Source organism: Euleptes europaea, chromosome 2, assembly GCF_029931775.1.
Source record: "Euleptes europaea isolate rEulEur1 chromosome 2, rEulEur1.hap1, whole genome shotgun sequence".
Taxonomy (NCBI): Eukaryota; Metazoa; Chordata; class Lepidosauria; order Squamata; family Sphaerodactylidae; genus Euleptes; species Euleptes europaea.
Window position 1 is genome coordinate 5,248,881 of NC_079313.1, and position 27,695 is coordinate 5,276,575.

A 27,695-nucleotide genomic window follows, 5' to 3' on the forward strand; every position below is an offset into this window, starting at 1 on the left:
TCATGTGGAGGAGTGGGGAAACCAACCCATGTTCACCAGATTAGCCTCCGCCGCTCATGTGAGGAGCAGGGAATCAAACTCAGTTCTCCAGAGTCCACAGCTCCAAACCACTGCTCTTAACCACTACACCCTGCTGGCTCTCATTACCACAGTAAGTACATATAACCACAGCAAGCTCTTAACTGCACAGCTAGCGGGAAGCACGGGGTCTAATCCATCTGTAGGATGTAGGCAAAACCAGGATAGGGTGTTAGAGAAGGGGGGGGAGGAGGTGAAGGACCGATTTTCCCCACCCTGGTGTATCTCAGAAGCAAGCTGGGTAACTGCTGCCTGCTCCCATAGTCAGCCAGAAGTGCGGGTTTCGTTGGCCAAAGAAGCGATTGGTGGCATTCCTGGGGGCACTGCAACCAGGGGTCGGCAATACTGTTCTACCTTACAAGAACATTGCCAAGCCATGCACGAAAGCTCACTGGAACTCAGCACTTGCCCTGGTTGTCATGAGCAATGCTGCCCCCCTTCCCCCCAAAAGGGCGTTTTTCTTGACTCACTCACATATTCGGTTAGTTTTATGTCTTGGGTCGTTTATGCATGGGAGTTTTACCTGAGGTTCGTAGCTTGCTGGACCCACACTTTCTTGTTGGGAATCTATGCACCAGCATAGTCTCCAAGCTCAAATCAAGTCCTTGCCCCTTTAAAGGCTGCTTTGTAATTGGCTTACTTTGTAGAGCTTACTGTGAGAGAAAAGCCCTCTCCTCTCCTGAACCCAATGGCTGCATAAAGAAGCATTTTAAAAACAAAAAACGGAGCAATCTGAAAGGGGGGGGGGAGAAATCCAAGCCTCATTTTTAAAAAGCATTTCTTCTGCTTAGAAAGAGCTCCCAGGAAGCAGGAAGCCTTTGAAACCCTGCCTCTTTACACGCTGCTTTGTAACTGGCTGAGAGTAAAACCATGCTTGTGTGTCCAGCGCTTTGCCTCATGCACGGGGATTTGACCCGGGCTGAACTCAGGGGAGAGGGAAGAATTGGGTTAACAGAGGAACAGGAAGCCCCAGGATTTGCCAGGGCTGGCAGCGAGGCCATCTCTAATGGACGGAAAACTCATGCATAACTCCAAGGAACAACCAAGACAGACCGGGGGCGAACGTGAGCGAAAGTACCCATTCATAAACGGCCTTGGTAAAGCTGCCCTGAGGGCTGTTAAAAGCTACATGGCCAGGTACAATATAAAATGTGTTACTTCCTACTTACATCCCCCCCCCCCCAACACTACTCTCTGGAAAACCTAATAGCAGCTGAGACTGACATCCATACCCACAACTTGCCTCTGCCTTGAGCCCACACAGGGGCCCTGGGGGCAAGCCACCCATCACGATTATTTTATTTCTGTTACGTCTAGCACAGAGGTCATTGCCAATCCTGGGATTCAGCTGGTGCGGGAAAATTAGACTACTGTAACATGGTTGCCATGGGGCTGCCCTTGAAGTCAATGTGAAAACAGCAACTGGTCCAAAATGTGGCAGCCCAATCGGGACTGATGGCTTTATACGTTATCTCGTCTAACCCTCAGCCGTCCAGGTTTTGGCTTCTGCGTTTACTTCAAAGTAATGCTTTCAACACTGAAAGCTCATCACGATCTATGGGATCCTCTGCACAGATGAAGAGGAGTACGTTTTTATACCCCAATTTTCTCTACCTTTAAGGAGACTCATACTGGTTTACGATTGCCTTCCCTTCCTCTCTCCGAACAGGCACCTTGTGAGGTAGGTGGGGCTGAGAGAGTTTGGAGAGAACTGTGAGGAGCCCAAGGTCATCCAGCAGGCTTCATGAGTAGGAGTGGGGAATCGAACCCGGCTCTCCAGATTAGAGTCTGCCGCTCACTGGGGACTCAAACCCGGTTCTCCAGATTAGAGTCCGCTGCTCTTAGCCACTACACTGCGTCGACCGTCTGTGGCAACTCTGCTCATTCCTGTAGGCCCTTTTATCAGTTCCCTCCCTTGACTGTGTATGAGCAAGCAACGGCTGAGCCCTTTTTACTGACCACATTTCACTCAAGGTACGGCCTCCCAGGGAGGGCGGCACAGTGCCCTCTGTTTCCAGGAACCAGAGCAAGACCGAATGATCTGAAAGAGTATTTGACAGCATTTCAGCAGGCTAGATGCTCGTCTGCTGTGTGCGGCTCTTGCAGAATGGTTTTATATGGTTTCTGTTTCTGAACTGTGGTTTGAATTATTATTATTTTTTTGGACACAAGCCACTTTCCTAGGAGAAAGTCAGGCTAGAAGGATTTTAAATAAGTTAGTTGGAACTTTGTCCCCAACCTTACAAAGCAGAAAAAAGCGTTAAAGGGGGGGAAATCATGAAAAGAGAAGGAAGAAAACAAACACTCACTTGTGGTGTCTTATCTGTTGTATTGAAAACCTCTTGGCTGGATCGTATTCAAGCATTCCTAAAAAAGAAAAAAAAGGGGGGGAAACTTAAGGTAGGCGAGGTGTAGGCTGCTATGGGGGGGGGGAGAGAAGGGTACAGGGCCGCCCATTTCTCCTGCCAAGTGGAATACAAAAGCCCATGCCAGGAGGAGGCTGTTATTGAAAGTCAAGATGATGAAGAAGAAAAATAAGAGTTGGTTTTTATATGCCGACTTTCTCTACCACTTAAGAATCAAACCGACTTACAAGCGCCTTCCCTCCCCCTCCCCATAATGGACACACCCTGTGAGATAGGTGGGGCTGAGAGAGCTCTGGCCTGTGACTAGCCCAAGGTCACCCAGCTGGCTCTCCAGATTAGTGTCCGCCATGTGAAGGAGTGTGGAATTGAACTGGTTCTCCAGATTAGAGTCCGCAGCTCATGTGGAGGAGTGGGGAATCAAACCCGGGCCTAGATGGCCTAGAACACCAAGTGCAGCTATGAAACATGGTCGCTGGGAAGCCCACTTTAACAAAAAGCCTCAAAGAAGAGTTGGTCTTTGTACCTCGCTTTTCTCTACCGTAAGGTGTCTCAAAACGGCTTACCATCGCCTTCCCTTCCCCCTCCCCACAACAGACAGCCTGTGAGGTAGGTGGGGCTGAGAGAGTTCGGAGAGAACTGCGACTAGCCCAAGATCACCCGGCAGGCTTCATGTGGAGGAGCGGGGAATCAAACTTGGTTCTCCGGTGCCCTTAACCACCATACCGCGCTGGCTCCAGCCCAACAGTAGCACTGACCGTTTGGGCGGGGCAGGGAAGGAGAAGAAAGAGACACACGAAATCCCAAATCCCTTGGCCTTCCCCATGCAACGAAAACAGACAGCTTTGTGTCTCCCCCCACTGCAGCACTATATATGCCAACCACCACCACCCCGCACTTGAAAAGCTGCTTTGCCATTCAACCCGACCACCGTCAAAGACACCGTCAGTCAAAGACAGGTTGTGGGATGCAGCACCCAACACCCCTCTCTCACACTTCCGCTGCAGCACCTTCGGCTAACGAACAGACAAGAAGAAACCACTAAAAAGATGGACAGCCATCGAAAGCCAGCGTGGTGTAGTGGTTAAGAGCGGTGGATTTGGAGCGGTGGACTCTGATCCAGAGAACCGGGTTTGATCCCCCACTCCTCACATGAGCGGCGGAGGCTAATCTGGTGACTCGGATTGGTCTCCCCACTCCTCCACATGAAGCCTGCTGGGTGACCTTGGGCTAGTCACAGCTCTCTTCGAGCTCTCTCAGCCCCACCCGCCTCACAGTGTGTCTGTTGTGGGGAGGGGAAGGGAAGGTGATTGTAAATCGGTTTGATTCTCCCTTAAGTGGTGGAGAAAGTCAGCATATAAAAACCAGCTCTTCTTCTTCCTCCTCCTTTGGTTTTCTCTCACATTTGAGAACACCTGAGGCCTGAAGCATGCTTCGAACTCCACAAGGGAGCTGGAAGCTCCATCACGCCCTTTCCGCTACAACAGGGGTTTCCCTAATGTGGCTGCCCATGGTCACCACGGAACCCAGCGGCACGTTTCCTGGTGCCCACCTGGTATTTTTAGGAAGTGGATGAAGCCAGACAGAGCTTTCGTACACCTGGGTTTCTACTTGGCCACTGGAGATCTGATTGGCTGTGCAGATTTTTAAAAATGTTGCTTTGGCAGCAGCTGTTGCCGTAGCACAGGGATCTTCACAGTGTGACTGAATGTAAGCTGTGTGCATGCAAAAAAACCCAAAACCCTTTAAAACAATATGCTCATTTTAAAAGGCACCCTTTTCAACAGTTTCTTCCTGAAATGCTGAACAGTTATTAGAAGAAGAAGAGTTGGTTTTTATATGGCAACTTTCTCTACCACTTAAGGAAGAATCAAACCGGCTTACCGTCGCCTTCCCTTCCCCTCCCCACAACAGACACCCTGGGAGGGAGGTGGGGCTGAGAGAGCTGTGACTGGCCTGAGGTCACCCAGCTGGCTTCATGTGGAAGAGTAGGGAAACCAACCCGGTTCACCAGATTAGTGTCCGCCACTCACATGGAGGAGCGGGGAATCAAACCCGGTTCTCCAGATTAGAGTCCGACTCTCCTGTGGAGGAATGGGGAATCAAACCTAGATCTCCAGATTAGAGTCTGCTGCACATGTGGAGGAATGGGGAATCAAACCCGGTTGTACAGATGAGAGTCCTCCACTCCAAACCACCGCTCTTAACCACTATTACAAGTTATGCCTGATCTCACTTGCTGACATTTCGTGGTTGGCCCCGCCTCCTGCAGCAGCCATTTTGGGGTTGTAGCCACCATCCCAAGCCAGAATTCCAAAAGTGCCTGCAGGCTTGAAAAGGTCGGGGACCCCTCCACTACAAGGACATACGTAGGAAGAACCCGTTCCACCAGGGCTTCCACCTTGACTACCATGTAGCACTGGTGGAGGCAGAGAAGAGGCCAGAAATTTCCTGCCTTCTTTTGATGCTACAGGATACGCAGTTGGCCAGAACCACTGCCTCCGCTTGACGCTGGCCTTTCTGCCCCATGACCCAGGGAACTTGGGTCACTAGCCCTGGGTTGCAGGTGACGGGAAGGACGAGGTGGGGCCTACACAAATGGGAGCGTAACGGCCTTGAACTTTCCCGTAATGATTAAAAAGAGCGGCAAACCAGGTTCTAAATACCTTGGAAGGAACACATGAACACACATGAAGCTGCCTTATACTGAATCAGACCCTTGGTGCATCAAAATCAGTACTGTCTACTCAGAACAGCAGTGGCTCTCCGGGGTCTCAGGCAGGGGTCTTTCACATCATCTGCCTGTCTAGTCCCTTTAACTGGAGGTGCTGGAGACTGAACCTGGGACCTTCTACATGCCAAGCGGATGCTCTACCACTGAGCCACAGCCCTTCTCCCCAGCTCTCCAAGGTCTCAGGTAGAGGTCTTTCACCTCACCTTCCTGCCTAGCCCCTTTAACTGGATATGCTGGGGATTGAACCTGGGACCTTCTGCATGCCAAGCGGACGCTCTACCACTGAGCCATGGCCCCTCCCCCTAGGAAGAAGGCTGATACGGGTTTTTCGGGAAAAGACGGCAGGCGTCTGTCCACACACAGGACTGGTCTCCTGGCCCCTTTTGAGCATAAAAGCTGTTGCGAACCGAGAGGAAGCCACAGCCAAGTGGGAGCCTCAGGTGCAATCGAGCGGCTGCCCGCAGACATCACGTTGATGAGTCTTGTCTTCACCGTTTACTGTAAAGCTCTACCCCTCCCTGGCCAGCTTCATCTGGCAACTGAAAAAGGAGCCATCTTCAGAGAGCCTCAGATTATTTGGAGGCGCCGCAAGGGACAGCCAAGGCAGGCAGCAGCTGCTCGGAAAAACCACAAATAATAATAATAATAAAAAACCTCATTGGGACAGAAATGTCTCGCCTAAATGAAAGATCACACGAACACATGAAGCTGCCTTATACTGAATCAGACCCTCGGTCCATCACATTCAGTATCGTCTACTCAGACCGGCGGCAGCTCTCCAGGGTCTCAGGCAGGGGTCTTTCACATCACCTACTTGCTGGTCCCTTCAACTGGAGATGCCGGGGATTGAACCTGGGACCTTCTGAATGCCAAGCAGATGCTTTACCACTGAGCCACGGCCCCTCCCCAAATAAACAAAGCATTCAATATTTGATCTGCATTGGCAGCTTTGGGTGGTGCAGAGTCATGGGGCCCTTTGACACAACCTGCCCAGGAATTAAGAACACAGGAGAGAGGCCCTCCTTGACTGCCCCATCAGCCTGAAAAACTTGTTTGGTGGGCGCACGAAAGAAGGCCATTTTGGTGGCCGGCCCACGACTGCGGAACAACCTGCTTGGGGAAGCGTTCCTGGCCCCCTCGCTTTCGCCACCCCCCATCAGGAGGCAGCTGAAGATGGCTTCATTTAGGACCACATTTGATTAAGGTAACCAGCAGTCCTAAACTACGGTTTTCAACTTTTTGGCTTTGTGTGTTTTATCTTTATCGTAAGCTGTCTTGAGCTCCGAAGGGAAGAAAGGCGGCTGATAAATGCTTTAAATCAGTGGTTCCTCAAGTGGGCAGCGCCACCTGCTGGGGGGCGGCGGTGGGATTACCTAGGGGGCACTAAGAGACAAGGGGGCATCTAGAGGGCGCTAGAGGTGGGGCCCCTTCAACTGTGTTGTTCACTAATTCACAATAGATCATGCTACAGCACCATGCTGGCAAATTTGGCGGAAACTATCAGAATTCCCCCCCCCCCAGATTTTGAAGAGCTGCTACCGATGGATCAAGTTCACCAGTTTTGTCGGATAAATTTCAGGTGAAAAGTTTTAATTTTATTTTGAATAGATGTGCAATTAATTGCTACTGTTTTGAAATTTTATTGTTCTCATCTTCTTTAGTGCGTCATGCAAACCCGTTTTGAATAATGCTTTTTACAGGACAGGGTAAGGGGGTGCTGGGGTCGAGTTTGTGGAACCAAGGGGGCGGTGGCCCGAAAAGTTTGGGAACCGCTGCTTTAAACAAACAAATAAACAAATAAATAAAACCCCCTCATCCCTACAGCCCCATTTGTCTGCCAGCACACCAAGGTCTCTGCAGGGACCCAGGCCAAAAAAAAGAAAACAGGTTGCCTGTTTCCCGGGCCTAGCCAATTTTGGATTTCTGTGAACAGATGCCTTTAAATATAGCGCTGGGGCAGAGAAACGGGGACAAGGTCATACTCCCGGCAGGGAGAACAGCTTGCCTGGCAGAAGTCAGGGGTGGGTGAGTGGGTGGGTGGTGGCACGACTCTGGGTCCCCCCCCAAATCGCTATCACCAAGGCTGGAGGCTCTGGTCTGGCGCGCTGCAGGAAATGTGGGGGCGGCTCGTCCTGTGTCTGTTTTGCTGGCTGCGTCGCCTAGAACAATGAGGGGAAAAGATAGAATGGCACATTCGAACGGCTGCAGTGCCATTGGACGACTGCCCATGGAGCGTGCAGGGCAGCTAGCAGTGGATGGATGGGAAAAGGTGGAGAGAAGGGGCTCGAAAGAGGCCCTCCCTGCCCACCGGAAGAGTGCTTCCGAGTCACACATGGGCAGATTTCAACTGGGAACCGAAGAGCAGGGTTTCGTTCGACTCCGCTCTTTCCTGTCTCTCGTGTTTCCATGGAGATGGCCAGGGGGTTTAAAGGCCTTCAAGGGTACAAGTAAAACGGAGTGGCCAGAGGCCACGACTGAACATAAAAAAGCCCTGCTGGATCAGACCCAGGCCCATCAAGACGACTGCAGCAGCATTATCCTGCCTGCTTTCCAGAGCACCTAATAGGCATGCTCTTCTGATACTGTAGATAATAGGTTTGCATCATGACTAGCATCAATTTTGACCAGTAGCTATGGATATCCCCGTCCTCCATAAGAACATAAGGAAAGCCCTGCTAGATCAGACCAAGGCCCATCAAGTCCAGCAGTCTGTTCACACAGTGGCCAACCAGGTGCCTCCAGGAAGCCCCGAAACAAGAGGACTGCAGCAGCATTATCCTGCCTGTGTTCCACAGCACCTAATAGAATAGGCCTGCTCCTCTGATCCTGGAGAGAATAGGAGTGCATCATGACTAGTATCCATTTTGACTAGTAGCCACGAATAGCCCTCTCCTCCATGAACATGTCCACTCCCCTCTTCAAGCCTTCCATGTTGGCAGCCACTGGTAGTTTGGTGTGAGGGCTGAGTGGGGGCGGACATGTTTAGGGGGAGAGAAAAAAAGCCATCCCAAGAGTCTGCAAGCTAAAAAACGAAACAAGCTCGACTGCAAAGGAAGAAGGCTTTAGCAGAAACGCTACGTGCTGCGTCTGCTTTGGCAGCTAAGGCCCTTTTTCCTGGAAAGAAAGGACGTTATAATATGCCAGTGATTTGATTCAGAAGCAAAAAAGACTGACAAGACAGATAGCGTGAGCAGGCACATGCTTTTCCGGGCATGCGCAGTCAGGTCTCTGATTTGGACGCTGTCAGCTGACGGCCTGTGACTTTGCATCAGGCAAATATTGAGGCATATTCTAAGGCAAGGCAAACTCTCTTTCCTTTGAATGCATGTGGGCAGGGGTGGCCAGAGAGCAATAAAAGCGGTGACAGAAGAAGCAGAAGCAGAAGAAGAGTTGGTTTTTATAAGCCGACTTTCTCTAACACTTAAGGGTGACTCAAACTGGCTTACAATCACCTTCCCTTCCCCTCCCCACAGCAGACAGGTAGGTGGGGCTGAGAGAGCTGTGACTAGCCCAAGGTCACCCAGCTGGCTTCGTGCATAGGCATGGGGAAACTAATCCAGTTCGCCAGATTTGCCTCCGCCCCTCACGTGGAGGAGTGCGGAATCAAACCCGGTTCTCCAGATCAGAGTCCACAGCTCCAAACCACTGCTCTTAACCACTACACCACGCTGGCTTTTGCCTTTGCAACACCCCCTTCCCAATGCACATTCCATTTATTCTTTCAACTTCTACCCCCGCCCTTTCCCGACCAAGACAGGCACAGGGCGGCTTGAAACATATGCCAACAACTCGTTTTCTGGAGAGTTTCTGCCCACTTCAACATCTAGCCTCTCCAACGGGGACATGGAAACCTGCAAAGAGCACTGCTGGATCAGACCGAACGCCCACCAAGTCCGGCATTCTGTTCACAAAGTGTCCGGCAGGATGCCTCTAGGAAGCCCGCAAGCAGGACGACTGCAACGGCATCTTTCCGCCCACAATTCCCAACAACCAATATAAAGAGGCATGCTGCTGCCTCTGATATGGGAGCAGATATCCATTTGGGAGGAAGCTGATTCACGGGGTCGCCATGAGTCGGAAGTGACTCAGGATCATACACATGAACACATGAAGCTGCCTTCTACTGAATCAGACTCTTGGTCCATCAAAGTCAGTATTGTCTACTCAGACCAGCAGTGGCTCTCCAGGCTCTCGGACACAGGTCTTTCACATCACCTACTTGCCTAGTCTTAATTGGAGATGCCGGGGATTGAACCTGGGTCCTTCTGCATGCCAAGCAGATGCTCTACCACTGAGCCATGGCCCCTTCCCTAGAGTTGGAAGGGACCACCAGGGTCATCTAGTCGAACCCCCTGCACAATGCAGGAAATTCACAACTACCTCCCCCACGAACGCCCTCAATGACCCCTAATCCATGCCCCGAAGATGGCATAAAAAAACCCCTCCAAGATCCCTGGCCAATCTGGCCTGGAGGAAAATTGCTTCCTGACCCCAAAGTGCGATCGGCATTACCCTGATCATACAAGAAAGGGCCACGAGAGCCAAACACTGACACAACCCCCTTCCTGCCCTCCTTCTCATGATCTGCCTAAGCTCACAGAATCGGCACTGCTGACAGATGACTTGACAGCACTTAACAAGCATACACAGATATCCATCATGACTAGAAGCCCTCTTCAGCCTCATCCTCCACGAATTTCTCCACTCCCCTTTTAAAGGCTTCCAAGTTGGGTGAACAAATCTAGTTGGTGAACTAGAGTTGGTTAACTAGATTCCAAGTTGTAATCTGGAGAACCATCCTGTGGCAGAGAGTTCCACAGTTTAACGACGGGACACGGGAGGGCTCAGGACAGAAGGAAACTCACTGGGGCAGCTAGCTCCGAAATATACATCAGCTTGCCCTCCCATCCTTACACCCTTCCTGAAAGGCCATTTCTTATCTTCACGTTAGTTGAATACACATCCAGAGACGCTGGACATTGTATACAAGATGTGGGCCGAAAGCCATGTTATAAGAAAAATGGACTAACTATATTTTACACAAAGCCACATAGAATAAAAGGCTTTTATCTTTTTCTTATCTTGAACAAGGTTTGTATATATGTCAGGATGCGTATGGTGCAATTGTGTATACGTGACCACTGAGAAAGCCCTCCAAAAGGCCGAAACACGTCTGGTCAGATTTTGGTCACGTTATGTATTAGCCTCAACTGAGTACGTGTTTGTAATATTTGCAACCAATTATTCTTTGTGCTTTTTAGGAAGCCTGTATTTTAGGCCCTGTTTTCAAATGCAACTGTGCACACTAGACAATAAACGTATGTTTATTTGTTGTTACACTAGATAGAAGAAGAAGAGTTGAGTTTTTATATGCCGACTTTCTCTACCACTTAAGGGAAATCGACAGCTTACCATCACCCCTTCCCCTCCCCACAACAGACACCCTGTGAGGTAGGTGGGGCTGAGTGTGACTAGCCCAAGGTCACCCAGCTGGCTTCATGTGGAGGCGTGGGGAAACAAATGCAGTTCACCAGATTAGCTTCCGCCCACTCATGTGGAAGAGTGGGGAATCCAACCCGGTCCTCCAGATTAGAGTCCGCTCCTCATGTGGAGGAGTGGGGAATTGAACCGCTCCAAATCACTGCTCTTAACCACTACACCACGCTTGCTCAACCCTGGTTTAGCTCAACCCCTTTGGTTTCCCCTCCTGAAGTCCATATTGAACACAGCATTGGGGGGTCACTACAGTTATAAAGAATCAAATGCTCGAATTTTAATTAACCGTGATTTTATTAATTTAGCTACAGTGCATTAATTATTGGATATAGTGTTATATTCCTTATGGGGTTATCTGTACTATGCTGGGTATAAATGGAAGAAAAGAAAATAATACTGTCTTAACTCAACTGGCGCCCTGACCTAGATGACCCAGGCTAGCCTGATCTCGTCAGATCTCAGAAGCTAAGCAGGGTCAGCCCTGGCTAGTATTTGGATGGGAGACCACCAAGGAAGTCCAGGGTTGCTGTGCAGAGGCAGGCAGTGGCAAAGCACCTCTGTCAATTATAAGAGAAGACATTTCCCTTGTAATAGCTGACCACTCAGGGAGCACTAGAGCGACTCGCCTTTCTAATTTGCTCTCAGTTAAAGACACCGAGCTATCTTTTAAAATGGCCAAATTTGGATGGCGAATTATGAAGACTAGACGAGCATGGGTCGAACCCAACGAATGAGTTTTAATGTGTTCTAGTTACGCTTATGTTTTTAATAGTTCCCCTACGAATGTTTGATTATATATTTATTGATGTATTGATGTATATAGCTACTATTTTTATTATGTCAAAGTTTTTTATTGTTGGTCTGGGACCGTATTAAACATTTCATATTCACCTCTGTCAATCTCTTGCCTTGAAAAACCCAGAAGGGGTGGCCATAAGTCCGCTGCGACTTGGGGCTTTACACACACGCACGACTCAACTGGCAGCGGCTCTCAACTAACGCAACTAGCTAATATGAAATCAACAGATGAATTTATGCTGAGATGGCAGCCTCTTGACGATTATTATTTAAGTGGTAAATAAATTATTCAATAAGGTTGAATGAAACTTGAGAGAATTTATACAGTATTTTGGTCACATTATGAGAAGACAGGAGTCACTGGAAAAGACAGTCATGCTAGGAAAAGTTGGAAGGAAGAGAGGAAGACCCAACAAGAGATGGATGGACTCAACCAAGGAAGCCTTGGCCCTCAGATTGCAAGACCTGAGCAAGGCTGTCAAAGACAGGACATTTTGGAGGGCTTTGATTCATAGGGTTGCCAGGGGTCAGAAACGACTTGACGGCACTTAACACGCATGTGGAAGCTTGGAGGATGACGTATCTTTTATCTTATTTTTCCCCCTCCTTTTTTTCCTTTCTGTATCCCTCTTATATAAAATTTAGAAAAAACACCTGGCAGCGACTCTCCCAGGTCTCCGGCGGAGACAGGTCTTTCTGAACACCGTTAGCAAGACATGTCGGGGGTCAAACCCGGGTCATTTTGCACACAAAGCAGTAGTGAGCCGTACCCCAAGGTCCAATGTGTGCCAGCAGTGACGTGAGTGGCATGTGCTAGGTGCACCAGCAGGGGTGGATGTTCAGGAACAACATTTGCTGTGGGCAGAAATCCCTCTGCTTTATGTGCAAAGCTTCTGGAGGAAAGGGAAAGGTGTTTGGGGGTGTTTCCCCCCCCCAATGAGCAGTTCATAGAATCATAGAGTTGGAAGGGGCCATACAGGCATAGAATCACAGAATTGGAAGAGACTACAAGGGTCATCTAGTCCAAAACCCTGCACAATGCAGGAAATTCACAAGTACCTCCCCCCCAAACACACACAGTGTCCCCCCCACTCCATGCCCAGAAGATGGCCAAGGTGCCCTCCCCCTCATGGTTTGCCTAAGGTCATAGAATCAGCATTGCTGACAGATGGCCATCTAGCCTCTGCCTAAAAACCTCCAGGGAAGGGGAGCTCACCACCTCCTGAGGAAGCCTGTTCCACTAAGGAACCACTCTGTTAGAAAATTCTTCCTAATGTCTAGACGGAAACTCTTTTGATTTAGTTTCAACCCATTGGTTCTGGTCCGACCTTCTGGGGCAACAGAAAACAACTCAGCACCCTCCTCTCTATGACAGCTGAGACAACAGGGGAAAGTCTGCTGCAGTACAAGACTGTGTGTTGAGTCAGTGGGGGAAAAGTCATGGTGAATGATAAAGGGGATTGGATGCAACCGCTGTGCTCCTGTGTTCCTGACTATGTGAAACTACCAGATAAGCACCCAATGTTGACGTGTCATGTCTTAGCGTGGAACTAGGATAAAAGTTCATTCCCCAGTACAATCGGGGCTCAGTCTTTATGCTTGTAAGGCGGCTGAGCCACAGCTGCAATAAAACTGTTTTCTCAACTAACGGTCTCAGGTCTCTCTCCTCCACGAACCCCCGTTTTGCCGCAACACAGCCCTTCAAGTACTTGAAGATGGTTATCATATCCCCTCTCAGCCTTCTCCTCTTCAGGCTAAACATACCCAGCTCCTTCAACCTTTCCTCATAGGACTTGGTCTCCAGACCCCTCACCATCTTTATTGCCCTCCTCTGGACACATTCCAGCTTGTCTACATATTTCTTAAATTGTGGTACCCAAAACTGAACACAATACTCTAGGTGAAGTCTAACCAGAGCAGAGTAATCTGGACACTATACTTCTAGTATAGTTGTAATCTAGTCCAACCCCCTGCTTAACGCAGGATCAGCCTAGAGCAGAGGTTCCCAAACTGTGCTCCAAGGAGCACTTGGTGTTCCACGAAACATCTCCTAGTGCTCCATGAAGAGACTGGAAAGAAAAATACGATGGTCATTTGGTTGAGTATATAGGTGCTAGGTGAAAATTAGTGTTCTGTGACAAATTACTCTCCTGAAAAGTGCTCCACGACTCAAAACGTTTGGGAAACTGCCCTAGAGCATCCCTGACAAGTGCTTGTCTAGCCTCTGCTTATAGACTGCTACTGAGGGGGAGCTCACCACCTCCCTAGGTAGCCGATTCTACTGTTGAAACAGGTGATTGGCTGCTATGTAGCATCCCTGGACTTCCTTGGTGGTCTCCCATCCAAGTACTAACCAGGGCTGACCCTGCTTAGCTTCTGAGACCTGATGAGATCAGGCTAGCCTGGGCCATTCAGGTTCTCTCTTCTCTAACAAAAAAACATTTAAAATACTTGACCTGATGAGATCTGGGCAAATTTTACACAGGGGACAGAAGACTGGGGCACCAATGTTTGGTTCTCCAGATTAGAGTCTGCTGCTCATGTGGAGGAGTGGGGAAGCCAACCCGCTTCTCCAGATTAGAGTCCTCCGCTAATATGGAGGAGAAGAATCAACCCCGGTCTCCAGATTAGTCATCTGCTCATGGGGAGGAGTGGGGAAACCAACCTGGTTCTCCAGATTAGAGTCCTCTGCTCATGTGGAGGAGTGGGGAATCAAACCCGGTTCTCCAGATTAGAGTCTGCTGCTCATGTGGAGGAGTGGGGAATCAAACCCGGTTCTTTAGATTAGAGTCCGCCGCTCTTAACCACTACGCCATGCTGGCTGTTAGAAAAGAGGATTAGACAGCGACACCAAAGGCTGTTGTATAAACTGGAAGGTGGCATTTCCCCAAACTTTTGGTATCCAAAGCACATTCTTTTTTTTTCTGAATTAAAACTGGAGGCACAATTTCCTCCTACAGCCAAAAAAAAAAAAAAAAAAAAGTTTACTTTTAGCATGCGACAGGGTGTAAGAATTATTGCCCCTCCCTCCAGTACCCTATCATCCCTTCTGCCACCTGCATGAATCACTGGGCATGCTTCCTGATTGGAAAGAAGGCAAGCCCGGAACGGTGACTCATGGGCAGAGGCACCGGGCAGCCTCCCCCTCCTGGAGCATGAGTAATGCAGCCAGATCTCTGCAGCCAGAGTAATTGAAGGCTCCCGTCACACCCCGACGCAGGGACGCAGAGCAATCGCCTCTCCCCAATGAAAGGAGTGGGCGGGAGGAGGCAGGCCCAGAGCTGGAGAATTATGCAGAAATGCCGGGGGACGTTTCTGTGGGTGGGTCCTTCGGGCGTGACAAGAGGAATTCCTGAGCAAGTTAATTTCTCACAGCAACCAGCCTGGGCTGGGATCTGCGGTTTACAGGGACCTCTGCTGCTGCTTCATAGAATCATAGTTGGAAGGGACCACCAGGGTCATCAAGTCCAACCCCTTGCACAATGCAGGAAATTCACAACTACCTCCCCCCCCACACACACACCCCTAGTGACCAGAAGATGGCCAAGATGCCCTCCCTCTCATCATCTGCCTAAGGTCACAGAATCAGCATTGCTGACAGATGGCCATCTAACCTTAAAAACCTCCATGGAAGGAGCGCACACCACCTCCCGAGGAAGCCTGCTCCACTGAGGAACCACTCTAACTGTTAGAAAATTCTTCCTAATGTCTACATGGAAACTCTTTTGATTTAATTTCAACTTGTTGGTTCTGGTCTGGCCTTCTTGTGCAACAGAAAACAACTCAGCACCATCCTCTATATGACAGCCCCTCAAATACTTGAACATGGTTATCATATCCCAACTCAGTCTTCTCTTCAGGCTAAACATACCCAGCTCCTTCAACCTTTCCTCACAGGACTTGGTCTCCAGACCCCTCACCATCTTTGTTGCCCTCCTCTGGACACGTTCCAGCTTGCCTACATCTTTCTTAAATCGTGGTGCCCAAAACTGAACAAGTACTCTAGGTGAGGTCTAACCAGAATCAGATTCAGGGCACCACTGAGAAAGGGCTTCACAAGAGACACCCCCCAGATGTTGCCTAACACTAAGTCCTATAGGCCCCCAAAAGAAGGAGGAGGAGGAGGAGGAGGAGGAAGAAGAGAAAGAAGAGGAAGAGGTGATGGGATTTATATGCTGACTTTCTCTACCACTTAAGGAAGACTCATACTGACTTACAATCACCTTCCCTCCCTCTCCCCACAACAGACACCCAATGAGGCAGGTGGGACTGAGAGAGCTCTAAGGGAGCTGTGACTAGCCCAAGGTCACCCAGCAGGATTCATGTGCAGGAGTGGGGAAACCAACCCACTTCCCCAGATTAGCATCTGCTGCTCATGTGGAGGAGTGGGGAAACAAATCCAGTTCACCAGATTGGCATCTGCCACTCATGTGGAGGAGTGGGGAAATCAAACCTGGTTCTCCTGATTAGAGTCCACCACTCCAAACCACCGCTCTTAGCTACACCACCACGCTGGTAGCAAATTGTAGGAGGCTTTCCCTGGAAATAGGATAAACTCCTTTCTGTTCCCGCTGGCATTTGGTGGGGGGGGGGGGTAGAAACTGCCGCCAAGTTGCAGCTGACCCATGGCGACCCCCTCCCTGAGGGGTTTTTAAGGCAAGAGATGAACAGAGGTGGTTTTGCCACTGCCTGCTTCTGCGTAGCAACCCAGGACTTCCTGGGTGGTCTCCCATTCAAATACAGGCCGACCCTGCTTAACTTCTGGGATATGACAAGATTGGGCTAGCCTCAGCGATCCAGTTCAGGACATGAAGCCGGTACAGGGATCATTTTCATTCAGTGCTGTATTTATGAGCTGGCAATTGGCACAGAATTACACGGGGGACAGGATGACAAATCAGAAATCCTACCCTGCCTCTCAAACCCTTTTCTCTACCAGTGTGGTGTGGTGGTTAGGAGCAGTGGACTCTAATCTGGAGAACCGGGTTCGATTCCCCACTCCTACACATGAGCAGTGGACTCAAATCTGGAGAACTGGGTTTGATTCCCCGCTCCTCCACATGAAGCCTGCTACATGACCTTGGGCTAGTCACAGCTCTCTTAGAGATCTCTCAGCCCCATTTACCTCACAGGGTGTCTGTTGTGGGGACGGGAAGGTGATTGTAAGCCAGTTTGATTCTTCCTTAAGTGGTAGAGAAAGTCGGCATATAAAAACCAACTCTTCTTCTAAGTCTCCCCACCCCCCACTTCCAGGATTCTCTAAGCCTTTAAGGGGTTGAGCAGAATTATACCCCCCCCCTTCTTGACTTAGCTCCTCTTGACATTCTCCTGGAGCATATTCAGCCACTGGGGAGGGCCTGCCCCTCTTTCTTTTGGTCATATTACAAAGTCACAATTTTCTGAAGCCCTGGGGGAATCCTCTGTGCCTGTGGGCAGCCCCCCCCCCGGTACCTTTTATCATCCAAACAAGGGCCAGCCCAGTTAACAGCAATACTTTAAAAACATATGTTATTCAGGGGAAAGATCTGGCCCGTCTTGGTGCATGCACACCTGTGTTTTTTACATACCATTACCCCCAGCGTTTCAGATGAGGCGGTTTCAAAAAAATCTAAAAATGAAACGCGCACAGCCGTCTGGCAAGGAGAGCCGGCGCCAGCTGGCCCGGAGAACAGTTCTGAACTACGTTTTTATGTAATGATCTCCGGAAGATATTGAACCTACCCAAAAAAGTAAGAGAGAGAAAAGCAGGCGCAGCTATTTTCAAAAAACCCAAAATAACCTTACAGATGGCTCCGATGAGGCTGAGGGTGGTGGTGGTTGGTTGGTTGTCAGGCACACCGGGGAGAAGGGGAGGACCTCTTAATAAGGTTTGATGTAAAGCATGCTAAAGCAAAAGATTTGGATTTTCAGGGCCGGCAATATAAATTACCCGTACAAGTACCACCACCTACAGTGCAACTCTGGAAATGCACGTGGACACCAGCCTGGGAGCCCTTTATCAATGTGTTGTCAAGAGCCGTCAAGTCGCAGCCGACTTATGGAGAACCCATAGGGTTTTCAAGGAAAGACTAACAGAGGTGGTTTGCCGCTGCCTGCCTCTGCAGAGCAACCCTGGACTTCCTTGGTGGCCTCCCATCCAAGTACTAACCAGGGCTAACCCTGCTTAGCTTCCGAGATTGAACGAGATCAGGCTAGCCTGGGCCATCTAGGTCAGGGCAAGAGACAAACAGAGGTGGTTTGCCATTGCCGGCCTCTGCATAGTGACCATGGACTTCCTTGGTAGTCTCCCACCCATGTACTAACCAGGGCCAACCCTGCTTAGCTTCCAAGATCTGACGAGATCAGGCTAGCCTGGGCCATCCAGGTCAGGGAAGGAGACGTTCAGAGGTAGTTTTGCCATCACCTGCCTCTGCAGAGCAATCCTGGATTTCCTTGGTCTCCCACCCAAGTACTAACCAGGACCGACCCTGCTTAGCTTCTGTGATCTTATGAGATCAGGCTAGCCACGCAGGACAGGGGAAGCTTTATAAATAAGGTTAGACAAATTCAAGGGAGGGAAACCTCCAGCTAAAAGCGATTAGGTAGAACAGCTAAATGGTAATTCCAGGTTCACAGGCTGTGAACTTCTGAGTACCAGTTGCTGTGGGGAGGAGGGGGGCAGAAGATAGCTGCTGCCTCCCTGACCTGCCAGCAGACTTCTCGGTCCCTGTGGAGAGGGGCGCGCGTGATAAAGGATGTCCGATCAGATGGACCCTTTCGGTGTCTTGGTCTGAGATGGTGGGGAGGAGAACAGATACCCATTTTGCTTCTATAGAGCCCAAGGAAGGTCTCTTCTTCCCGAACGAGGTATGTTTGCTTCCACCAAAGTTTTGTTCAAAGGAGGAACCTGCTTGCCTTTCTTTTAAAACTGAAGTCCAGAGGCTTTTCAGCTTCAAACACACGGGATCTACTGCTGCTGAGGGGGTTGTGAAGGAAGACAGTGCGGGAGCGGGTTTGGCTGAAGCAAGACGGTCTTGAGAACATAAGAAAAGCCCTGCTGGATCAGACCAAGGCCCATAAGTCCAGCAGTCTGTTCACACAGAGGCCAACCAGGTGCCTCTAGGAAGCCCACAACCAAGACGACTGCAGCAACATTGTCCTGCCTGTGTTCCAAAGCACCTTGTAGAATAGGCCTGCTCTTCTGTTCCTGGAGAGAATAGGTGTGCATCATGACAAGTGTTCATTTTGACTAGTAGCCATGGATAGCCCCTCTCCTCCATGAACACGTACATTCCCCTATTCAAGCCTTCCAAATTGGCAGACATCACCACGTCCTGGGGCAGGGAGTTCCACAATTTAACTATGCGTCAAGTGGCCTCGATGTGTTAAATTTCTGCAGTGCAAAGTATCTGCTTATTTTTAAAATCCCCAGTCCCTTCCCCAGGCAACCTCAAAAGGCTACCGCAAGAAGCATCCAGTTGTTGCTCTGCTGACCAAACTTGCTTAACACTAACATAAGTGTCTAGGTTGCTTTTTTTTTTTGTAAGGCAGAAGGCTGATTATTAACACTCTGGCTCAGGCACCAAATGATAGAAATCCAGCGCGCGGAGGCTGGAAAGGAAGCCAAGCCGTGTCCTCAAAAGCACAGTCATTTCAGGGCTTGCGTCTTTGCCTTACATAAGGCTCTGTTGGGGATCTGAGCTTCAAACGATCATCCTCATTAAAAAACACACACACACACACACACACACACACACACCCAAAGAACACCTTCACTGCTAAACTCTGACACCACAGCCGTTCCTTTAGTATTCTGGGAAACCTCCTCTCCGAAAGCGCACCTGATCGGAAGCAGAACACGCTACTTTATGAAGGCAAAGCTACAGCAACTGTGTCTTCCCATTTCAGAAGAAGAAGAGTTGGTTTTTATATGCCGACTCTCTCTCCCACTTAAGGCAGAATCAAACCGGCATACAATCACCTTCCCTTCCCCTCCCCACAACAGACATCCTGGGAGGTAGGTGGGGCTGAGAGAGCTGTGACTAGCCCAAGTTCACCCAGCTGGCTTCGTGTGTAGGAGCAGTTAAACAAATCCCGTTCACCAGATTAGCCTCTGCCACTCATGTGGAGGAGAGGGGAATCAAACCCGGTTCTCCAGATCAGACTCCACCGCTCCAAACCATTGCTCTTAACCGCTACACCACGCTGGCGTAGCCAGATGGAAGGAGGACCCCACGTACGGGCCAGTCCAAAGGCCCATCTATTCCAGAGTTCTGTCCCCAACAACTGCTCAGCAGAGGCCTCGTGGAAGTCCACAGACAGGGCATAAAAGGGATTGCTGCTCCTCTTCCCATTTGCTGCCTCTTCCAGTTTGCTGCCACCCAACAAGACTCCAAACTCAGAGACTCCATCCTTTGCTACGGTTAACAGCTGCAGAATGCAGCTCGCCCACTATTGGTTATCCAGTACGTTTTTACCTTCCCCTTCCTCACCTAGAGTACTGTGTTCACTTTTGGGCACCACAGTTAAAGAAGGATGCAGACAAGCTGGAACGTGTCCAGAGGAGGGCAACAAAGATGGTGAGGGGTCTGGAGACCAAGTCCTATGAGGAAAGGTTGAAGGAGCTGGGTATGTTTAGCCTGAAAAGGAGAAGACTGAGAGGGGATATGATAACCATCTTCAAGTACTTGAAGGGCTGTCATATGGAGGAGGGTGCCAAGATGTTTTCTGTTGCCCCAGGAAGGTCGGACCAGAACTGCCGGGTTATAATTAAATAAAAAAAGTTTCTGTCTAAACATTAGGAAGAACTTTCTAACAGTTAGAGCGGTTCCTCAGTGGAACAGGCTTCCTTGGGAGGTGGTAAGCTCTCATTCCCTGGAGGTTTTTAAGCATTTAAGCAGAGGCTAGATGGCCATCTGTCAGCAATGCTGATTCTATGACTTTAGGCAAATCATGAGAGGGAGGGCATCTTGGCCATCTTCTGGGCATGGAATAGGGGTCACTGGGGGTGTGAGGGGGGAGGTAGTTGTGAATTTCCTGCATTGTGCAGGGGGTTGGACTAGATGACCCTAGTGGTCCCTTCCAACTCTATGATTCCTCTACAGAGCTCAGAGTAGAATAGTTGGTTTCCCCCTTCTCATTCTCTCCTTACCACCAGCCTGGGTGGTATATGTTAGGCCAGGGGTGTCAAACATTGTCTTGACCCAATATGGGGCCGCGTAACTGAATGTGGGGGTCGCGAAAAATTTGGCAACAGTAAAAGCTTTCTTTATGATTTATTATCAGTAAATGTTTGTATACCTATTTTATACAGCGTTATACCCGGGGTTGCATAAAAAATTCTCGGGCGAAAAGGGGTCACGAGTGGGAAAAGTTTAAGAAGCCCTGGCCTAGAGCATCCCTGACAAGTGTTTGTCCAGCCTCTGTTTAAAGACTGCCAGAGACAGGGAGCTCACCACCTCCCCAGACAGCCGATTCCACTGCTGAACAACTCTTACCATAAAAAGATTTTCCCCTAATACCTGTTCGCCCGCAATTTATACCTATTCTTGCGAGTCCTATCCTCTGCTGCCAATGACACTTAAACTGAGGGATCGCCCCAAATACATAGTAACCCCTCCCTTGCATGTGGGTACCTAACCCCAGCTATTTATTAAGATGAAAAACTACCTGCACATTAACTCAGAATCTTAAGTAACTTCGGGAGACTGGTATCTGAGAATCCTTAAAAGCCTGCACTGTGTAACTATTCAAAAATCCTGAAAGCCTACACCGTGTAACTATTCAAAAAACCTGAAAGCCGACACCATGTAACTATTCAGAAGACCTGAAACACCCACAAATTCATCTCTGGCTTTATTACATGCTTTGGGGCAGAGTGCATTTGTACTTCAGGGGTGGGGAAAACCTTTCATTCAAAGGGGAAAGGGAGGGGGGGAAAGGGCAGAGTCTCCTTTGGTCCAGTCAAGAGGTACTCACCTCTAAGTAGATCCGACAGCGGAGGACCACAATCCTCGGGAATCGTGTAGTCCCCTTTCCCGATGTTTTCAAATAACTTATAAATATTATCCCCCTCGAAGGGATAAAGGCCGGTTGTAATGTTGTATCTGCGGAGAGCAAAGAAGGCGACAGGGCACTGAGAAAAGAACGCAGAGGTTTGCGGAGGTCTTCCCGTTTTGTTTGTGCTTCCCACGTTCTTTCTGAGAGAGATGGAGAAGTCTTGGAGTCCCACTGCTCATCTCTATATTTTCCTCCCGATTGAAGGAGGGAGAGTGAGGGCCAAATTGGCGAAAGAAAAACACGCAGGGAAGGGAACACTCTTTGCTAACCAGAGTCCCACCCCAACACCATGCTCATCGAGTCTGGCCATCCCACCACCTTGCAATTAGAACTGAACAAGCGGGGGTGGTGGTCATTTCACTTTCTCTTGGATCCCCCTTCTCGACACCATTTCCCCTTCCTTCTCTTTCTGGCAGTCCCCATATCCTCTCTCCTTTCCCTGCTTCTTTCTCTTTCTTCCACACACCAACCCACCTTTATGTACCCCCTCACTCTTCGGGTTTTCCCGTCCTCCTCCCTCCTGACAGTGTTTCCCTTTTGCTTCTCTTCCATTCACCCATCCATTTTCTTGCTCTCCCCCCTTCCCTCCTTTCACCTTTTTATCCCCCCACCTCGGCCACACCTTTGATTGAGAAAAACCAAAGCTGGAAAGGCTCTACCATATTGTCATGGTTGCCTAGGTATCTAGCAAGATGTGAGAACACAGCCGCATGAGATCCTGAAAGCATTCATCTCTTAAAGCTACAGATGTTCCTTCTATTATTTGGGTTTTTTCAACCACCAATATTTTAAGGTTTCAGACTTTTCTGCAAACTTAGGACTTCCCTATCCAGGGCCCTACATTCTTACAGCTTATAAAATATTATGATATAATCTTTATCCAAGAGACCGGGTTAACATCAAAATTGACATTAAATGGATTCCTCACTTACACACTCAATGCCACCACCACCCCAACTACTAAAGGACGCCCTAGCAGGGGGCTGACATGTTTGATCTCCACGTCAGTGAAGTGTGGGGTAGAATTGCTTCCCCCCCCTTAAGATCTTTAGCAATGGCTTCTTTCGACTCTTAAAGATCAGGTCATTTTGACAGTGGATGTATATATTCCTCCCCATTCCTCATCCTTTTGTTGTGAGAACTGTGGGCCTGACTTGGAAAATTACATCCATGAACGTGAAGTTAAATATCTCCTGGCACAAATAATATTGTTAGGTGACTTTAATGCTCGCATTGGGGCTTCCCTTCAGTTTGGAGGAAACGTTCCCTGCCTGCACAAGTCCCAATGTGTGGATTTTTTGATCCACACTCTAGGGCCCGGTTCAGAATTCGATATATAACACGCCAAAAACTTGGGGGGGAGGGGGGGAAACTGTGTCAAAACGAGCCTTTCCTGCTGCTGTTTTTTGTCTTCTGCTCCCACACTTACAGAGTGACCCCTGCTGACCAAATGTCCACTTTGAAGCCAGAGAAGGTATCAAGGCCATTGGCGATTTCTGGAGGCTGGAAAGCTGGCGACCCCTGACTGGTCCTGCACACGTCGTCCTCGGCAAACGGATGCAATGCCTGTTGCAAAAGGGATAAGGCAGAGCGATCAGACTGGTCAAGCATGTGGGTATGCCAGTGTGCGGGAGGAACGGATGACGCCCAGGTTTCCTCCCTGCACCCAGCCCCGAGGGGCAATGAAGAGTCAAGGAAAGGCTTCCTGGCCTCCCCCCACCCCGGACTGCTTTTGGATTGAAATCTAGACTCCGGGAGATCCAACGATCAATCTGAGGTTTCTCCCCTTCTGATCCCCCCCTAACTTTTTAAAAGAGCCCCCTACATACATAGTTCTATTACCCCAAGATATGAAATCCCCAGGCAGAGTTTTCTCATGTATTCCCAAATAACAACAAACACAATAGTAATAATAATAATGAGAGACGCCCCCTTTGAAACCAGCTTTACGTATGCCAAGAGTCATATTGTTTAGTTTCATGGAACGTTCAATGCGCAAGTCAGAAGCAGACTCTCTCTCTCGTACCACGGGGGCCCAGAGAGGGGCACACCATGGGCCCTTCAGTGGACATGTGTGGTCACCTCCTTGCTTTGTTAAGGCCAGGGGTTCCCAAGCTTTTTCGGGCCACCGCCCCCTTGGTTCCATAAACTTATATCCTACCCTATTAAAAAGCAATATTCAGAATAGTTCAGTTCTTTATTATTATAGTCCACGACCAGTATATAAAGGAAACATTAATTACAAAAGGGATAAAAGTAACATACAAACATTAATTAATAAACACAGGATAGTCCTAATGGATACCAGCTAAAACTACACATGTCTGATAACAAATTGGCACTTGGACACTCTCCTGGTCAAATACTAAAAATTAGTGGTTTGCATGACTCTCTAAGGAACAACAATAAAATTCAAAACAGTAACAATTGTACCTCTATTCAAAAAATCAAATTAAAACTTTTTTTTTGTATTTTAGTTTATTCAACAAAATTGATGGATTTGATCCAGTGATACCAGCTTTTTCAAAGTCTGGAAAACAATTCTGATTGTTTCCACCAGATTTGGCAGCATGGTGCCATAACTTGATCTACGGTAAATAAGTGAACAACACAGTTGAAGGGGACCAGCGTAGTGTAGTGGTTAAAAGCGGTGGTTTGGAGCGGTGGACTCTGATCTGGAGAACCGGGTTTGATTCCCCACTCCACCACGAGTGGCGGAGGCTAACACGAAGCCAGCTGGGTGACCTTGGACTAGTCACAGCTCTCTTAGAGCTCTCTCAGCCCCACATACCTCACAGGGTGTCTTTTGTGGGCAGGGGAAGGGAAGGTGATTGTGAGCCGGTTTGAGTCTTCCTTAAGTGGCAGAGAAAGTCGGCATATAAAAACCAACTCCTCTTCTTCTGCCTCTAGCGCCCCCCCTGCTGCCCCACCTTTCTTCTTAGTGCCACCCTAGCTAATCCCACCACCCACTTTGGGAACCAACCAGTTTAGGCTATTACACCGCTCCTGCCATCCTCGAGCATACGCAACTCAAAAAATATTTTGCAGGCAGCATGGGGCTGGCGGCTTGCCGGACTGCTGTGATAACCGGACCAGCAGCAATCGGAACACCAGCAGCCATGCAACATGCTCAAAGCACATGGGGAGTGCTCGCGTGCGCAGTCTGAGAACCTGAGCATACCTCTGCCACACCCAGATCGGATATCTTCAGCGTCCCATCAGTTGTTAGCAGGAGATTCCCTGGTTTGATGTCTTTGTGGACGATCCCTTGGCTGTGCAGGTACTCCAAGCCATCTATTAGCTGACAAAAGTACCTGCCCGGGGCGGGGGAGAGAAGAAGAGACGCCAGAATTAATTGGGGGGAAACAAATCACATAACCAACTCTTCTTCAACTCTGGTTTTAATTGTATAACTGATATTTGGGGGGCTGGTTTTAAATTGTGTTGTTGTTGTTTTAAAAAAATAATAAACTTTATTGCATACATACAACTTCCATAACCTTATTTATTGGCATGATAGCAAAAACACTGAATACAAAAATGAGAAATACATAAAATTGGGGGGAATAAAAAGAAACAAAAAATATCAAACAAATTTACATACTGTTACAGATAAAAGTAATAATAATAAAGGGTAACAAACTCAGCTAGGCATATTAAAGCCAGCAAAATCATTACTCGTCTTCCTCTCCACGTTCTAGATTTTTGAAAGTATTTTTTTCCATTCTGGAGATTATTGGGATCCAGACAGCATCTAGATCTTCCATATCTTTATCATTTTTATAATAATTAACTTTGCAAGATATTGGAAAGGAAACAAATTCCCGGATATAAACAATTGGATAGAGAAAGTTAAACAAACATACATATTAATTAAGCTGACTTATTTAAATTGTGCTTTTATTAAGTATGTTTTAATTTGCTGGCTGCCTGGATGGCCCTTGGGAAGGCAGGGCATGGGACGAACATTTTTCAAAATAAATAATTATAAACAAACGCCTCACGTGCATTGCTTTGAGCAGCTCCTTTATAAAATATTCCTATCCATCAAGGCCCCGGTCTGCACAGGCCAGAAGCAGGGAAAAGCCTTGTCCCGATACATCAATAGCTACCTCTCAGGAGCTCGGGAACTGTTCCCACCTTCAGCCTTGTTGCAAACGATGGGCCCCCCCGGCCCCCCCAACCCTGTTCAAGCTGCTGCTCTTTACTGTCTAAGAATCACAGAGCTGGAAGGGTCCATAAAGGCCATCTAGTCCAACCCCCTGCTTAATGCAGAGTCAGACTAGAGCATCCCTGACAAGTGCTTGTCTAGCCTCTGCTTAAAGACTGCCTGTGAGGGGGAGCTCACCACCTCCCTAGGTAGCCAATTCCACTGTCGAAAAACTCTTACTGTAAAAAACTTTTTCCTAATATCCATCCGGTACCTCTCAGCCCGCAATTTAAACCCATTATTGCAAGTCCTGTCCTCTACTGCCAACAAGAAAAAGCTCCCTGCCCTCCTCCAAGTGACAGCCCTTCAAATACTGAAAGAGAGCAATCCTGTCCCCCCTCAACCTCCTCTTCTCCAGACTAAACATTCACATGAACACATGAAGCTGCCTTGTACTGAATCAGACCCTTGGTCCATCAAAGTCAGTATTGTCTATTCAAACCGGCAGCATCTCTCCAGGGTCTCAGGCAGAGGTCTTTCACACCACTACTTGCCTGGTACCTTTAACTGGAGATGCCAGGGATTGAACCTGGGACCTTCTGCATGTCCAGCAGATGCTCTACCACAGAGCTATGGCCCTTCCCCTACTGAATCAGACCCTTGATCCATCAAAGTCAGTATTGTCTACTCAGACCGGCAGCGGCTCTCCAAGGGTCTCAGGCAGGGGTCTTTCACATTCTTGCCTAGTCCCTTTAACTGGAGATGCTGGGGATTGATCCTGGGACCTTCTGCATGCCAAGCAGATGTTCTACAAAATTCCCAGCTCCCTCAGCCTTTCCTCGCAGGGCTTGGTCTCCAGGTCTTACACAGAAATGTTCCATAAAGATTTACATAAAAGTTTATTTGGCAGTGGTCTGGGGAAGAGAACATGGAAGGACATTGCCAAAAGCCAAAAGCCCAGCAAGGATGACCGGCACGTCAAGAGGAGCCTCCCCTCCCTTACTTACCCGTGTGCTTGAAAGACTGGAAACTTTTTATCCAAGACGCTGTCCAACATCTCCTGCATGCCACATACACAGTACTCCATCACCATATACGTGAAAGGCAGAATTAAGGAATCACAAATGGTTAGGCTGAATATTCAAGCGAGCACAGTCAGTTCCAGGCCCAAGCCTGTTGCCGCGGGGGGGGGGGGGCTGGCCTCGCAAGGTCTTCGCTCTGCATCTCCCTGCAATGCGACTGCCAAAGGACACATAAACACATGAAGCCGCCTTCCACTGAATCAGACCCTTGGTCCATCAAAGTCAGTACTGTCTACTCAGAACGGCAGCGGCTCTCCAGGGTCTCAGGCAGGGGTCTTTCACATCACCTACTTGCCTGGTCCCTTTAACTGGAGGTGCTGGGGATTGAACCTGGGACCTTCTGCATGCTAAGCAGGTGCTCTACCACTGAGCCACAGCCCCTCTCCTAGACCCTTGGTCCATCAAAGTCAGTATTGTCTACTCAGACCGGCAGCGGCTCTCCAGGGTCTCAGGCAAGGGTCTTTCACATCACCTACTTGCCTAGTCTCTTTAACTGGAGATGCCGGGGATTGAACCTGGGACCTTCTGCATGCTAAGCAGGTGCTCTACCACTGAGCCACAGCCCCTCTCCTAGACCCTTGGTCCATCAAAGTCAGTATTGTCTACTCAGACCGGCAGCGGCTCTCCAGGGTCTCAGGCAAGGGTCTTTCACATCACCTACTTGCCTAGTCTCTTTAACTGGAGATGCCAGAGATTGAACCTGGGACCTTCTGCTTGCCAAGCAGATGTTCTACCACTGAGCCCCAGCCCCTCTCCATGAATCTCCAGGGTCTCAGGCAGAGATCTTTCCCATCACCTACTTGCCTAGTCCCTTTAACTGGAGATGCCGGGGATTGAACCTGGGACCTTCTGCACGCTGAGCAGATGCTCTACCACTGAGCCACGGGAGAACACTGCCGAGACAGCGACGTGGGGCCAGCAGTCCCCAAAATTCTGCAGCAAAGTGTCCCAACCTG

The 27,695-nt window shown here is 49.0% G+C and overlaps 1 protein-coding gene across 1 annotated transcript in view; it reads right to left on the reverse strand.

Moving 5' to 3' along the window:
- The window catches only part of STK11 (serine/threonine kinase 11), an 80,032-nt gene that overhangs the window by 34,213 nt on the left and 18,124 nt on the right, over positions 1-27,695 (reverse strand). The window contains exons 3-7 of the mRNA XM_056844341.1: positions 26,665-26,754; positions 24,689-24,821; positions 22,937-23,073; positions 21,427-21,554; positions 2,388-2,445 (exon numbers count right to left, since the gene is read on the reverse strand). Coding sequence (XP_056700319.1) covers positions 2,388-2,445; positions 21,427-21,554; positions 22,937-23,073; positions 24,689-24,821; positions 26,665-26,754 — 546 coding nt within the window. The remainder of the gene's footprint in view (positions 1-2,387; positions 2,446-21,426; positions 21,555-22,936; positions 23,074-24,688; positions 24,822-26,664; positions 26,755-27,695) is intronic.